At 54.2% G+C, this 16,168-nt stretch overlaps 1 protein-coding gene across 1 annotated transcript; it reads right to left on the reverse strand.

Annotated features, from left to right (window-relative positions):
• Positions 1–344: 344 nt before the first annotated feature.
• On the reverse strand, positions 345–15,898 carry LOC118701167 (valine--tRNA ligase, mitochondrial-like; the record flags this gene model as incomplete). The annotated part of the gene is made up of 16 exons (XM_036405802.2): positions 345–498; positions 624–701; positions 897–1,069; positions 1,708–1,822; positions 2,823–3,023; positions 5,013–5,165; positions 7,213–7,346; positions 8,310–8,388; positions 8,486–8,554; positions 10,636–10,740; positions 11,509–11,634; positions 13,047–13,117; positions 13,834–14,072; positions 14,692–14,768; positions 15,269–15,350; positions 15,808–15,898. Coding segments are annotated over 16 exons (1,904 nt in total), but the record flags the coding sequence as incomplete, so codon positions are not given.
• Between the last annotated feature and the right edge of the window lie 270 nt (positions 15,899–16,168).

The following is a 16,168-nucleotide window of genomic DNA, read 5'->3' on the forward strand; positions in this document are numbered from 1 at the left end:
ATTATTTTATTTTGGTTTGGTTTATTTTTCTCTATTTTAGAAATAAGTTTAATTTTATTTATTAATAAACCCAGACCATTTAATTTTTATTTTATTTTATTCTATTCTATTTTTTAACTTATTTTATTTTATTTTATTTTATTTTACTTTATTTCATTTCATTTTATTAAATTTTATTTTATTTATTAATAAACCCAGATTATTTTATTTTATTTTATTTTATTTTATTTTATTTTATTTTATTTTATTTTATTTATTAATAAACCCAGGCTATTTAATTTAATTTAATTTAATTTAATTTAATTTCATTTCATTTCAATTATTAACAAACCCACACCACTTCATTTCATTTTATTCACTTTATTTATCTCATAAATAACTTTTAATTCATTTATTTAAAAACCCCCGGGGCCCCCGCTGATCTGGGGGTCCCTGGGGGTCCCTGGGGGGCTCCAGCCCCTCCAGGCTCCGCTCCAGCCGGGCCAGCTCCTCTCGGGCCTGGGGAGGGAGGGGTTAATGACCATTAATGACCATTAATGAGCGTTAATGAGGGCAGCCTAACGAGGCCAGCCCCGCCCCCGGCCTAATTAACGCTGCTAATTAAGGCTCCTCTGGTAACGAACCTGGTGCTGCTGGGCCCCCCTGAGGCTGCGCAGGCGGGAGCGGAGCTGGGCCCGGGCGGCGTCGGGATCCACCAGGCCCTGGGGGGACCCCAAAATGTCACTGGGGGACCCCAAAATCCTCCCTGGGACCCCCAAAATGTCACTGGGGGACCCCAAAATCCTCCCCGGGACCCCCAAAGTGTCACTGGGCGACCCCAAAATCCTCCCCGGGACCCCCAAAATTCCCCCCTGGGACCCCCAAGCTCCGCCCCCCGAGCCCGGCCCCGCCCTCACCTGGATCCGCAGGTGCACGAAGGTTCCGGAAGCCGCCTGAGCCCCCACCCAGCCCGGCCCCGGCTCCGCCCCCAAGGGGAGGAGCTCCACAGGCCCCGCCCTTGAGAGCGTCTGGAAGGCGGGGCCGAGCTGCTCCAGCCAATCATGAGCCGGCTCTGGAATCTGCACCAGCACTGAGGGGGGGAAACCACGCCCACAACATGGCTGCCACCGTGGGGCGCCATTTTGGGGCGCCATTTTGGGGCAGGAAGGGGGCGCGCTGGGATATGGACACTCCCCAAGGCATGCTGGGACTTGTAGTGGGTGGGAACCCATGGCAGCCATCTTGGCTTCCCTCAGAGCATGCTGGGATTTGTAGTTTACGTATGATCCGCCATTTTTCCTCTCCCAAAGCATGCTGGGATTTGTAGTCTGTGTATGATCGGCCATTTTGTCTCCCGCAAAGCATGCCGGGATTTGCAGTTTTTTAGTCTGTTCAGCCATTTTTCCTCCTCCTAAGCATGCTGGGATTTGCAGTTTATATCTGATCGGCCATTTTTTTTCCTCTCCCAAAGCATGCTGGGATTTGTAGTCCATATCTGATCAGCCATTTTGTTTACCCGTCAGGCATGCTGGGATTTGTAGTTTACATCTGATTGGCCATGTTTCCCTCCCCCAAGGCATGCTGGGATTTGTAGTCCATATCTGATCAGTCATTTTTTCCCCCTCCCCCCAAGGCATGCTGGGATTTGTAGTCCCACCCCCACCCCCACCCCGTCGCCCACCCCAGGGCATGCTGGGAGCCGCAGCCCCGCCCCCCCCCGGGGCTCACCTGGGGGTCTCGCGGCCCCCCCGAGCCTGAGGGTCTCGCGCAGCCCTCGCACGGCCCGGACCAGCTCCAACATGGCCGCCACCCGCGCCTCCAGCTCGGGGCAGCGCCAGTGGGCCTGGGGAGGGGGAAACGGGGGGGGTGAGACCCCCGGGAACCCCAAAAAAACCACACAGGAACCCCCCAAAACCCACACAGGGATCGCTCTGGGGAAACACCCAAATCCACCCAGGGACCCCTCCAGGAACCCCCAAAACCACCCAGAACCCCTCGAGAAACCCCAAAAACCACAGAGAGACCCCCTGGAACCCCCCAGGGACCCCCAAAACCTCCTGGAAACCCCAAACTCCTCCCAAATCCCCCCCTCAGACAACCCTAAAAGCCCCTGGAAACCCCAAAAGCCTCCCAGTGTCTCCCATTGGCCCCCAAATGCCTCCCATTGGCTCCCAATGGTTCCCATTGGCTCCCGGTGCCTCCCAGTGTCTCCCATTGGCCCCCAAACGCCTCCCATTGGCTCCCAGTGCCTCCCAGTGTCTCCCATTGGCCCCCAAACGCCTCCCAGTGTCTCCCATTGGCTCCCAGTGTCTCCCAGTTGCTCCCATTGGTCCCCAAACGCCCTCCCATTGGCTCCCAGTGTCTCCCAGCGGCTCCCAGTGTCTCCCATTGGCCCCCAAACGCCTCCATTGGCTCCCAGTTGCTCCCGGTGTCTCCCATTGGCCCCCAAACGCCTCCCATTGGCTCCCGGTGTCTCCCATTGGCTCCCAGTTGCTCCCAGTGGTCCCCAAACGCCTCCCAGTGTCTCCTATTGGCTCCCAGTTGCTCCCATTGATTCCCAAACGTCTCCCAGTGTCTCCCATTGGTCCCCAAACGCCTCCCAGTGTCTCCCATTGGCTCCCAGTTGCTCCCAGTGGTCCCCAAACGCCTCCCATTGGCTCCCAGTGTCTCCCATTGGCTCCTGGTGTCTCCCAGTGGTCCCCAAACGCCTCCCATTGGCTCCCAGTGTCTCCCATTGGCTCCCGGTGGCTCCCATTGGCTCCCAGTTGCTCCCATTGGTCCCCAAACGCCTCCCAGTGTCTCCCAGTGTCTCCCATTGGCTCCCAGTGCCTCCCAGTGCTCACCAGTCGGGCGGGCTCGGGGAAGGGGGCCAGGCTGACGCTGGGGGGCGCGGGGGCGGCGCGGGGCAGGCGCTGCCAGAGCTCCTCGGCCACGAAGGGGGCGAAGGGGGCCAGGAGGCGCAGCCCCAGCTCGGCCGCGGCCGCCAGCGTGGCCTGGGCACCGGGACGGAGCCGCGGGCACTGCAGGGACACCTTGGCCACCTCCTGGGGAGGGAAACGCCGAAATTGGGGTGAGAAATTGTGAAATGGGGTGAGAAATTGTGAAATGGGCACTGCAGGGACACCTTGGCCACCTCCTGGGGACAGGAAATCCCGAAATTGGGGTGAGAAATTGTGAAATGGGGTGAGAAATCCCGAAATCGGGACTGCAGGGACACCTTGGCCACCTCCTGGGGAGGGAAACGCCGAAATTGGGGTGAGAAATCCCAAAATGGGGTGAGAAACTGTGAAATGGGGTGAGAAATTGTGAAATTGGGACTGCAGGGACACCTTGGGCACCTCCTGGGGAGGGAAATCCCAAAATTGGGGTGAGAAATTGTGAAATGGGCACTGCAGGGACACCTTGGCCACCTCCTGGGGACAGGAAATCCCGAAATTGGGGTGAGAAATTGTGAAATTGGGACAGAAATCCCGAAATCTGGACAGAAATCCTGAAATGGGGAGAGAAATTCTGAAATCGGGACTGCAGGGACACCTTGGGCACCTCCTGGGGACGGAAACGCCGAAATGGGGTGAGAAATTGTGAAATGAGGTGAGAAATCCCGAAATCTGGACAGAAATCCCGAAATCGGCACTGCAGGGACACCTTGGCCACCTCCTAGGGAGGGAAACTCCGAAATTGGGGTGAGAAATCCCAAAATGGGGTGAGAAATTGTGAAATCAGGACAGAAATCCTGAAATGGGGTGAGAAATCCCGAAATCGGGACAGAAATCCCGAAATGGGGTGAGAAATTGTGAAATGGGGTGAGAAATTGTGAAATCGGGACTGCAGGGACACCTTGGGCACCTCCTGGGGAAGGAAATCCCGAAATAGGGTGAGAAATTGTGAAATCGGGACAGAAATCCCGAAATCGGGAGAGAAATCCCAAAATCAGGAGAGAAATCCCGAAATCAGGAGAGAAATCCCAAAATGGGGAGAGAAATCCCGAAATTGGGAGAGAAAAACCAAAATCGGGACAGAAATCCCGAAATGGGGCGAGAAATCCTGGGGTGGTTTTGGGGTCATTTTGGGCGTGATTTTTGGGGTAGTTTTTGGGGTGGTTTGTGGTGATTTTTGGGGCGGTTTTGGGGCAGTTTCTGGGGCAGTTTTGGGGTGGTTTTGGGTTGAATTTTGGGGTAATTTTCGGGATGGTTTTGGGGTGGTTTTCGGGGCAGTTTTGGGGTGATTTTCGGGGCAGTTTTTGGGGTGATTTTTGGGGTAATTTTTTGGGTGATTTTCAGGTGATTTTCGGGACGGTTTTGGGGTAATTTTTGGGGTAACTTTTGGGGCAGTTTCAGGGTGATTTTGGGGTACTTTCACGGTGATTTTGGGTTGGTTTTTGGGGTAATTTTCGGGGCAGTTTTTGGGGTGTTTTGGGGTGATTTTGGGTCAGTTTTTGGGGCGGTTTTGGGGCAGTTTTTGGGTGATTTTCGGGTGATTTTCGGGGCGCTTTCGGGGTAATTTTTGGGGTAAATTTTGGGGCAGTTTAGGGGTATTTTGGGGTGATTTTTAGGGCAGTTTTTGGGTGATTTTCGGGGCAGTTTTTGGGGCAGGTTTTGGGTGATTTTTGGGTCAGTTTTTTGGGGTGGTTTTGGGGCAGGTTTTGGGTGATTTTCGGGGCAGTTTCAGGGTAATTTTTAGGGCAGTTTTTGGGTGATTTTTGGGGCAGTTTTTGGGGCAGTTTTTGGGTGATTTTTGGGGCAGGTTTTGGGTGATTTTTGGGGCAGTTTCGGGATAATTTTTGGGGCAGTTTTCGGGTGATTTTTGGGGCAGTTTCAGGGTGATTTTCGGGGCAGTTTCAGGGTGATTTTTGGGGCAGTTTTTGGGTGATTTTGGGGCAGTTTCGGGATAATTTTTGGGGCAGTTTTCCGGTGATTTTGGGGCAGGTTTTGGGTGATTTTTGGGGCAGTTTCGGGATAATTTTCAGGGCAGTTTCAGGGTGATTTTTGGGGCAGTTTTTGGGTGATTTTGGGGCATTTTTGGGGTCCCCGTACCAGGTAAACGTCGCAGAAGCTCCGCAGCCAGAAGCTCTGCACGGCGGCCACGGCCCCGTGAACCTCCAGGGCCTCCAACCTGCGGCCGCACTCGGCCACGGCCCCGGCCAGGCGGGCCAGGAGCCAGCGGTCCATGGGCGCCTCCGGGAGCACCTGAAATGGGCGGAGAACGGGGAATTGGGGTGAAAAACGGGGAATTTGGGGTGAAAAAACGGGGAATTGGGGTGAAAAACGGGGAAATTGGGGCATTTGGGGTGAAAAATGGGGAATTGGGGTCAAAAACGGGGAATTTGGGGTGAAAAACGGGGGAAATTGGGGTGAAAAACGGGGAATTGGGGTGAAAAACGGGGAATTGGGGTGAAAAAACGGGGAATTTGGGGTGAAAAATGGGGAATTTGGGGCATTTGGGATGAAAAACGGGGAAATTGGGGTGAAAAACGGGGAAATTTGGGGTCAAAAACGGGGAATTGGGGTGAAAAACGGGAAATTGGGGCATTTGGGGTGAAAAACGGGGAATTGGGGTGAAAAATGGGGGAATTTGGGGTGAAAAACGGGGAATTGGGGTGAAAAACGGGGAAATTGGGGTCAAAAACGGGGAATTGGGGTGAAAAACGGGGAATTTGGGGCATTTGGGGTGAAAAACGGGGAATTGGGGTGAAAAACGGGGAATTTGGGGTGAAAAATGGGGAATTTGGGGTGAAAAATGGGGAAATTGGGGCATTTGGGGCGAAAAATGGGGAATTGGGGTGAAAAACGGGGAATTGGGGTGAAAAACGGGGAAATTGGGGCATTTGGGGTGAAAAACGGGGAATTTGGGGTCAAAAACGGGGAATTTGGGGCATTTGAGGAAAAAAAAAGGGAAATTTGGGTGATCTGGGGGCAGAAAAACGGGGAATTTGGGGCGTTTGGGGTGAAAAATGGGGAATTTGGGGTGAAAAACAGGAAATCTGGGGCAGCTGAGGACAAAAATGTGGAATTTGGGGCATTTGGGGTGAAAAACAGGGAATTTGGCTGATTTGGGGCAAAAATGGGGAATTTGGGGCATCTGGGGACAAAAACGGGGATTTGGGGTGATTTGGGGGAAAAGCCCAAAAAATTGGGGGGATCTGGGGACCTTTTGGGGGTTTCCGGGGGGGGGTTTTGGGGTCCCTGGGGTAATTTGGGGTTTTTTGGGGTCCCTTTTACCTCCTCGGGGGCTTTCGGGGGGTGTTTTTGGGGTAATTTTGGGGTTTTTGGGGTCCCTGGGGGGTTTTTGGGGTCCCTGGGGTGTTTTTGGGGTGTTTTGGGTGTTTTTGGGGGTTTTGGGGTCCCTGGGGTGTTTTTGTGGTGTTTTTGGGGTTTTAGGGGTCCCTGGGGTGTTTTTGGGGTAATTTTGGGGTGTTTTTGGGGTGTTTTTGGGGTTTTTGGGATGTTTTTGGGGTGTTTTTGGGGGTTTTGGGGTCCCGTTACCTCCTCGGGGGCTCTCGGGGGGTCCCTGGGGGGGTTTTTGGGGTCCCTGGGGTGTTTTTGGGGGGTTTTTGGGGTTTTTGGGGTCCCGTTACCTCCTCGGGGGCTCTCGGGGGGTCCCTGGGGGGTTTTTGGGGTCCCTGGGGTGTTTTTGGGGGGTTTTTTGGGGTTTTTGGGGTCCCGTTACCTCCTCGGGGGCTCTCGGGGGGTCCCTGGGGGGTTTTTGGGGTCCCTGGGGTGTTTCTCGGGTGTTTTTGGGGTGTTTTTGGGGGGTTTTTGGGGTGTTTTTTGGGGGGTTTTTGGGGTCCCTTTTACCTCCTCGGGGGCTTTTGGGGGGTGTTTTTGGGGTCCCTGGGGTGTTTTGGGGGTAATTTGGGGGTTTTTGGGGTTTTGGGGGTGTTTTTGGGGTGTTTTTGGGGTGTTTTGGGGTCCCTGGGGTGTTTTTGGGGTGTTTTTGGGGTGTTTTTGGGGTTTTGGGGGTGTTTTTGGGGTGTTTTTGGGGTGTTTTTGGGGTTTTTTGGGGTCCCTGGGGTGTTTTTGGGGTGTTTTTGGGATGTTTTTGGGGTCCCTGGGGTGTTTTTGGGGTTTTTGGGGTGTTTTTGGGGTGTTTTTGGGGTGTTTTTGGGGTTTTTGGGGTGTTTTTGGGGTGTATTTGGGGTGTTTTTGGGGTTTTTGGGGTGTTTTTGGGGTGTTTTTGGGGGGTTTTTGGGGTGTTTTTGGGGTGTTTTTGGGGTGTTTTTGGGGTCCCTTTTACCTCCTCGGGGGCTCTCGGGGGCTCCCCGGGCTGCCCCGGCCCCGCTCTCAGCACGAACCCCAGCGCGTTCCAGATTTTGTTGCAGAAGCGGCGCTGGGCCAGCACCGAGGCCACGCCCACCCGGATTTCGGGGCCTGGGGGGGGGAAATTGGGGTCGGGGGGGGGGCACCGGGAACCCCCAAAATCCCCGGGACCCTCCAGGACCCCCCAAAACCCCCCAGGACCCCCCAAAACCATCAGGACTCCCTCCCAGGACCCCCCAAAACCCTCAGGACCCCCCCAAAACCCCCAGAAGCTTCTCCCAGTATTCCCAGTGGTCCCAGGGGGATTTTGGGGGTCCCTGGGTGGATTTTGGGGGTTCCTGGGTGGATTTGGGGGTTCAGGAGGATTTGGGGAGGGGTCCCTGGGTGGATTTTGGGGGTCCCTGGGTGGATTTTGGGGTTCAGGATGATTTGGGGAGGGGTCCCAGAGGGATTTTGGGGTATTTTGGGGGGATTTTGGGGTATTTGGGGCGGGGGTCTCACTGTGGGCGTTGTGGCTGCTCAGGGCCAGGGGGTCCCTGTTTGGATTTTGGGGGTCCCTGGGTGGATTTTGGGGGTCCCTGGGTGGATTTGGGGGTTCAGGAGGATTTGGGGAGGGGTCCCAGGGGAGATTTTGGGATTCCTGGGTGGATTTTGGGGTATTTAGGGGTATTTGGGGCGGGGGGTCTCACCGTGGGCGTTGTGGCTGCTCAGTGCCAGGGGGTTCCTGGGTGGATTTTGGGGGTCCCTGTTTGGATTTGGGGGGTCCCTGGGTGGATTTTGGGGCTCTCTGGGTGGATTTGGGGGTTCAGGAGGATTTGGGGAGGGGTCCCAGAGGGATTTTGGGGTATTTTGGGGTATTTAGGGGGTATTTTGGGGTATTTGGGGCGGGGGGTCTCACCGTGGGCGTTGTGGCTGCTCAGGGCCAGGGGGTCCCTGGGTGGATTTTGGGGCTCTCTGGGTGGATTTGGGGGTTCAGGAGGATTTGGGGAGGGGTCCCAGAGGGATTTTGGGGTATTTTGGGGTATTTAGGGGGTATTTTGGGGTATTTTGGGGTATTTGGGGCGGGGGTCTCACCGTGGGCGTTGTGGCTGCTCAGCGCCAGCCTCAGGGCGTCGGCGCCGCACTCGGGGATCCCCTGCGGGAACTGACGGCTCTGGGGGGGGTTTGGGGCAATTTTGGGGGATTTTGGGTCATTTTGGGGGGCTCGGGGGGATCTGGGGTAATTTTGGGGGGATTTTGGGGGGTCCCACCTGCCCCTCCTGGGCCGCCCGCAGCTCCTGCGGGTCCAGGGTTTGGGTCTGGAGCTTCTCCTGCAGCTCCTGGGGGAGGAAAAAAACCCCAAAATCAGCCCCAAAATCCCCAGAAAATTACCCCAAAATCAGCCCCAAAATCAGCCCAAAATCAGCCCAAAATCCCCAGAAAATTACCCCAAAATCAGGCCAAAATCCCCAGAAAATCAACCCAAAATCAGCCCAAAATCCCCAGAAAATTACCCCAAAATCAGCCCCAAAATCAGCCCAAAATCCCCAGAAAATTACCCCAAAATCAGCCCAAAATCCCCAGAAAATCAGCCCAAAATCAGCCCAAAATCCCCAGAAAATTACCCCAAAAATCAGCCCAAAATCAGCCCAAAATCCCCAGAAAATTACCCCAAAATCAGCCCCAAAATCAGCCCAAAATCCCCACAAAATTACCCCAAAATAGTCCCAAAATCAACCCCAAAACCAGCCCAAAATAGTCTCAAAATCACCCCAAAACCCCCACAAAATTACCTCAAAATTAGCCCCAAAATCACCCTAAAAAATCGCCCTAAAAATTGCCCCAAAATCAACCCCAAAACCCCAAAATCCACCCCAAAAGCAGCCCCAAAATGACCCCAAAATCAACCCCAAAATCAGCCCCAAAATCACCCCAAAATAGTCCCCAAAATCCCATCCAAAATCGCCCCAAAACCCCCACAAAATCACCCCAAAACCAGCCCCAAAATTACCGAAAAATCAGCGAAAAATGACCCAAAAACCCCAAAATTACCTCAAAATCAGCCCGAAATCACCCTAAAAATCACCCTAAAAATTGCCCCAAATCCACCCCAAAATCAACCCCCAAACCCCAAAACGACCCCAAAAACCCAAAACGACCCCAAAATCACCACAGAACTGCCCCGGGCCCAAGGAATTTTGGGGTTTTTTTTGGGGTTTTTGGGTTTTTTGGGGTCAGGATTTTTGGGTCTGGGGGTTTCAGGGTCGGGGTTTTTTGGGGTCTGGGGGTTTCGGGGTATTTTGGGTGGGGTTTTTTGGGTTTTTTGGGTCTAGGGGTTTCAGGGTTTTTTGGGTCTGGGGGTTTTGGGTCCGGGGTTTTTTGGGGTGGGTTTTTTTTTGGGTCTGGGGGTTTTGGGGTTTTTTGGGTCAGGGGTTTCAGGGTATTTTGGATCAGGGGTTTTTGGGGTCTGGGGGTTTTTGGGTCTGGGTTTTTTTTGGGTCTGGGGGTTTCAGGGGTATTTTAGGGCGGGATTTTTAGGGTCAGGGGGTTTCGGGGTATTTTGGGTGGGGTTTTTTGGGTTTTTTTTGGGTCTGGGGGTTTCAGGGTCAGGGTTTTTTTTGGGTTTTTTTGGGTCTGGGGGTTTTTTTGGGTTTTTTGGGTCAGGGGGTTTCGGGGTCGGGGTTTTTTTTGTTTTTTTTGGGTCTGGGGGTTTCAGGGGTTTTTTGGGATGGGGTTTTTTGGGTCCGGGGTATTTTGGGTCTGGGGGTTTCGGGGTATTTTGGGCAGGGTTTTTTGGGTCAGGGGGTTTCAGGGTTTTTCGGGGTGGGGTTTTTAGGGTCAGGGGGTTTCGGGGATTTTTGGGATGGGGGTTTTTTGGGTCTGGGGGTTTCAGGAGTATTTTGGGGTGGGTTTTTTTGGGTCTGAGGGTTTCGGGGTATTTCGGGCGGGGGTTTTTGGGTCCGGGGTATTTTGGGTCTGGGGGTTTCGGGGGTTTTTTTGGGATGGGGTTTTTTTGGGTCTGGGGGTTTCAGGGTTTTTGGGTCCGGGGTATTTTGGGTCTGGGGGTTTCAGGGTTTTTTGGGTCCGGGGTATTTTTTGGGTCTGGGGGTTTCGGGGTATTTCGGGCGGGGTTTTTGGGTCCGGGGTATTTTGGGTCTGGGGGTTTCGGGGTATTTCGGGCGGGGTTTTTGGGTCCGGGGTTTTTTGGGTCTGGGGGTTTCAGGGTTTTTTGGGGTGGGGTATTTTGGGTCTGGGGGTTTCGGGGTATTTTGGGCAGGGTTTTTTGGGTCCGGGGTATTTTGGGTCTGGGGGTTTCAGGGTTTTTTGGGTCCGGGGTATTTTGGGTCAGGGGGTTTCAGGGTTTTTTGGGGTGGGGTTTTTGGGTCCGGGGTATTTTTTGGGTCTGGGGGTTTCGGGGTACCTGGAGCGTGGCGCCCCCGATGACGTCGCGGGGGTCGATGACGTTCCCCAGGGATTTGCTCATCTTGCGGCCCTGGGGGTCCCGGACCAGGGAGTGCAGCAGCACCTGGGGGGGCACCGGACACTGGCACCCCGAAAACGGGGATGGGGACCCCAAAAACGGGGATGGGGATACTGGGACCCAAAATGGGGACACTGGGAACCCAAAAATGGGGGAAAAGGAACCCAAAGTGGGACTGGGGACCCTTGGGGACATTTGGGGACACCCAGGGGACCCTTGGGGACACCAAGAACCCAACAAGAAACCCCAAAACTTGACCAAACCTTTGGGAATTTGGGGAATTTTGGGACCCTTGGGGACACCTGGGGACCCTTGGGGACACCTGGGGACACCTGGGGACCCTTGGGGACACCTGGGGACATTTGGGGACATCTGGGGACACCAAGAACCGAATGAGAAACCCCAAAACCCAACCAGAAACCCCAAAACCCGACCAAACTTTGGGAATTTGGGGACACTTGGGGACCCTTGGGGACACCCATGGGACCCTTGGGGACACCAAGAACCCAACGAGAAACCCCAAAACCCAACCAAACCTTTGGGAATTTGGGGATTTTGGGACCCTTGGGGACACCTGGGGACACCTGGGGACCCTTGGGGACACCTGGGGACATTTGGGGACATCTGGGGACACCTGGGGACACCAAGAACCCAACCAGAAACCCCAAAACCCAACGAGAAACCCCAAAACTTGACCCAACCCTTGGGAATTTGGGAATTTTGGGACCTTTGGGGACACCTGGGGACCCTTGGGGACATTTGGGGACACCTGGGGACACTTGGGGACACCTGGGGACACCTGGGGACCGTGACCTGTGCGAAGGGCAGCTGCCCCGTCAGCCGCTGGCCCAGCATGACCATCCTGGCCACCCAGAAGAAGAGGAGGTCACTGCCCGTCACCAGCAGGGAATTGGGGTAAAAACGGCCAAAATCGGCGCTCTGGGGACGCAAGGGGACAACGGGGACGTCGAGGGGGTATTGGGGGATTTTTGGGATTTTTGGGGATTTTTGGGGATTTTTGAGGGATATTTTGGGGATTTTTGGGGATTTTTGGGGATATTTTGGGGATTTTTGGGGGATATTTGGGGGATATTTTGGGGGATATTTTGGGGATTTTTGGGGGATATTTTGGGGATTTTTGGGGATTTTTTGGGGATATTTGGGGATATTTGGGGGATATTTTGGGGATATTTTGGGGGATATTTTGGGGATATTTTGGGATTTTTGGGGGATATTTTGGGGGATATTTGGGGGATATTTGGGGGATATTTGGGAGGATATTTTGGGGATATTTTGGGATATTTGGGGGATATTTTGGGGATTTTTGGGGGATATTTTGGGGGATATTTGGGGGATTTTGTGGGGATATTTTGGGGATTTTTGGGGATATTTTGGGGATTTTTGGGGGATATTTTGGGGATTTTTGGGGATATTTTGGGGGATATTTTGGGGATTTTTGGGGGATATTTTGGGGGATATTTTGGGGATTTTTTTGGGATTTTTGGGGGATATTTTGGGGATATTTTGGGGATATTTGGGGGATATTTGGGGATATTTTGGGGATTTTTTGGGGATTTTTTGGGGATTTTGGGGGATATTTTGGGGATTTTTGGGGATATTTTGGGGATTTTTGGGGGATATTTTGGGATATTTTGGGGATTTTTGGGGGATATTTTGGGGGATATTTTGGGGATTTTTGGGGATATTTTGGGGGATTTTTGGGGATTTTTTGGGGATATTTTGGGGGATATTTTGGGGATTTTTGGGGATTTTTGGGGATATTTTTGGGATTTTTGGGGGATATTTTGGGGGATATTTTGGGGATTTTTGGGGGATATTTGGGGGATATTTTGGGGATATTTTGGGGATTTTTGGGGATTTTTTGGGGATTTTTGGGGATATTTTGGGGATTTTTGGGGGATATTTGGGGGATATTTTAGGGATATTTTGGGGATTTTTGGGGATATTTTGGGGGATATTTTGGGGGATATTTTTGGGATATTTTGGGGGATTTTTGGGGGATATTTTGGGGATTTTTGGGGATATTTGGGGGATTTTTGGGGGATATTTTGGGGATTTTTGGGATTTTTGGGGGATTTTTGGGGGATATTTGGGGATTTTTGGGGATATTTTGGGGATATTTTGGGGATTTTTGGGGATTTTTTTGGGATTTTTGGGGGATATTTTGGGGATTTTTGGGGATATTTTGGGGATATTTTGGGGGATATTTTGGGGATTTTTGGGGATATTTTGGGGATTTTTTGGGGATATTTTGGGGGATTTTTGGGGATATTTTGGGGATTTTTGGGGGATATTTTGGGGATTTTTGGGGGATATTTTGGGGGTCTCACCTGGTCGGGCCAGCCCAGGGCGGCGAAAGGGAAGAGGGCGGAGGAGAACCAGGTGTCCAAAACATCGGGGTCTGGGGACAGGGGAACGTCCCCAAAGGTCACCCAAAGGTCACCCAAAGGTCACCCAAAGGTCACATTTAAAGTCCCCAAAAAACTCAAAAAACCCAAATAAAACAGCCCCAAAAAAGCCAAATAAAACACCTGCAAAAAAGCCAAAAAAACCCAATAAAAACCCCCCAAAAAAACTCCAAAAATCCCGAATAAAACCACCCCAAAAAACCCAAATAAAACCCAAATAAAAAACCCCAAAAAAACCCAAATAAAACCCAAATAAAACACCGCCAAAAACCCCAATAAAACCCCCCAAAACAACCGCAAAAAAACCCAAATAAAACCCCCCAATAAAAATCCCCAAATACCCAAATAAAACCCAAATAAAAAACCCCCCAAAAACCCAAAAAACCTCAATAAAACCCCCTAAAAATCCCAAAAAACCCCAATAAAACCCAAATAAGAAACCCCCCAAAAAACCACAATAAAAATCTCCAAAAAACCCCAATAAAACCCAAATCAAAACCCCCCCAAAAACCCCCAAAAACCCAAATAAAACCCCAATAAAACCCCCCAAAAAACCCCAATAAAACCCAAATAAAACCCCAATAAAACACCCCAAAAAACCCCAATAAAAATCCCCAAAAATCCCCAAAAACCCCAATAAAACCCAAATAAAAAACCCCAAAACCCGCCCAAAACTCAGAATTTCCCCCCGATTTCCCCGGGCTCTCACCTTGCTGCAGGTGCAGCTCCCGGGCGGGGCAGCCCAGGGCCCCCGCGGCCGCCGCCCTGGCTTCGGCCTCGCTGCGCCCCACGAACCAGGGCCCCTCCTCATCCTCACCCTCCTCACCCTCCTCATCCTCGGGGGCACCTGGGGGACCCCGCGGGGGGCGCCGGGGGGCGGGGCCCGGCCTCACCTGGTAGGCGGGGACGCGGTGACCCCACCAGAGCTGGCGGGAAAGGCACCAATCCCTGCGAGGGGGAGGGAGGGGACGGCTGGGGACACGCCCACCACGGGGGAGACCACGCCCACCACACGTGGGACACGCCCACCACGTCTGGGACACGCCCACCGCTGGTGAGACCACGCCCACCACACATGGGACACACCCAGTGCTGGGGAGACCACGCCCACCACGTCTGGGACACGCCCACCGCTGGTGAGACCACGCCCACCACACCTGGGACATGCCCATCAATGGTGAGACCACGCCCACCACGCCTGAGACCACGCCCACCACACCTGGAATACGCCCGTCACACCTGAGACCACGCCCCTCAGATTTGAGACCACGCCCTCCAAACCTGGGACACGCCCACACAACCTGAGACCTCGCCCACCACACGTGGGACACGCCCACCACTGGTCAGACCCTGCCCACCACACTTGAGACCACGCCCCTCAGATCTGAGACCACGCCCACCACACACATGAGGCCCCACCCACAACAACTGGGACACACCCACCACAGCTGAGACTCCGCCCCCAACACCTGAGGCCCCTCCCCCTCAGCCGAGGCCCCTCCCCCTCAGCCGAGGCCCCGCCCCCTCAGCCGAGGCCCCGCCCCTCAGCCGAGGCCCCGCCCCTCACCCCGCACTCTCCATCCAGCTTTTCCAGTTTTTCTCGTGGAATTTGGGCACCAGGCGGAGCCGCCCCGACGTCACCGCCTGGCACAGGTGAGAGAGAGCCCAGGTGAGACCCCAAAATGTCCCCAAACGTCACCACAGGTGAGAGAGAGACCCCCCCAAAATGTCCCCAAATGTCACCACAGGTGAGACCCCCTCAGGTAGGACACCCTCCAAAATGTCCCCAAATCCCCCCAAAATGGCACCTGCTGGGCACCCAGGTGTCCCCAGGTGTGTGTGTGACCCCCCCAGGTGTCCCCAGGTGTCCCCAGGTGTGTGTGTGACCCCCCCCAGGTGTCCCCAGGTGTCCCCAGGTGTGTGTGTGACCCCCCCAGGTGTGCCCAGGTGTCCCCAGGTGTGTGTGTGACCCCCCCAGGTGTCCCCAGGTGTGCCCAGGTGTCCCCAGGTGTGTGTGTTTAACCCCCCCAGGTGTCCCCAGGTGTCCCCAGGTGTGCCCAGGTGTCCCCAGGTGTGTGTGTTTAACCCCCCCAGGTGTCCCCAGGTGTCCCCAGGTGTGCCCAGGTGTCCCCAGGTGTCCTCACCTGCAGCGCCTCCCTGGCCATGTCCCCGCAGGTGAGGAACCACTGGCGCTTCAGCAGGAACTCGACGACGTCACCGGAGCGGCTGCGGGGACAGGGGACACCTGAGGGACACCTGAGGACACCTGGGGACACCTGAGGGGACACCTGGGGACACCTGGGGGGACACCTGAGGGACACCTGGGGGACACCTGAGGGACACCTGGGGACACCAGGGACACCTGGGGACACCTGAGGGGACACCTGGGGAGACTTGGGACACCTGAGGGACACCAGGGACACCTGGGGACACCTGAGGGGACACCTGAGGGGACACCTGAGGGACACCTGAGGGACACCTGGGACACCTGGGGACAGCTGGGGGACACCTGAGGGGACACCTGGGGGACACCTGAGGGGATACTTGGGACACCTGGGGGACATCGGTGACACCAGGTGTGTGTTACCTGCACAGGGGCAGGGTCATGGCATGGGTGACATTGGGGACATTGGTGACACTGGGGACAGGTGAGGTGACATTGGGGACACCAGGTGTGTGTTACCTGCACAGGGGCAGGGTCATGGCGTGGGTGACATGGGTGACAATGGTGACAATGGGGACATTGGGGACACCTGAGGTGACACCTGTGTTACCTGCAGGGGCAGGGTCATGGTGTGGGTGACATTGGTGACAATGGTGACATTGGGGACATTGGGGACAGGTGAGGTGACAATGGTGACAATGGGGACAGGTGTGTGTTACCTGCACAGGGGCAGGGTCATGGCATGGGTGACATTGGGGACATTGGTGACACTGGGGACAGGTGAGGTGACATTGGGGACACCAGGTGTGTGTTACCTGCACAGGGGCAGGGTCATGGCGTGGGTGACATGGGTGACAATGGTGACAATGGGGACATTGGG

Source organism: Molothrus ater, unplaced genomic scaffold (assembly GCF_012460135.2).
Source record: "Molothrus ater isolate BHLD 08-10-18 breed brown headed cowbird unplaced genomic scaffold, BPBGC_Mater_1.1 matUn_MA709, whole genome shotgun sequence".
Taxonomy (NCBI): Eukaryota; Metazoa; Chordata; class Aves; order Passeriformes; family Icteridae; genus Molothrus; species Molothrus ater.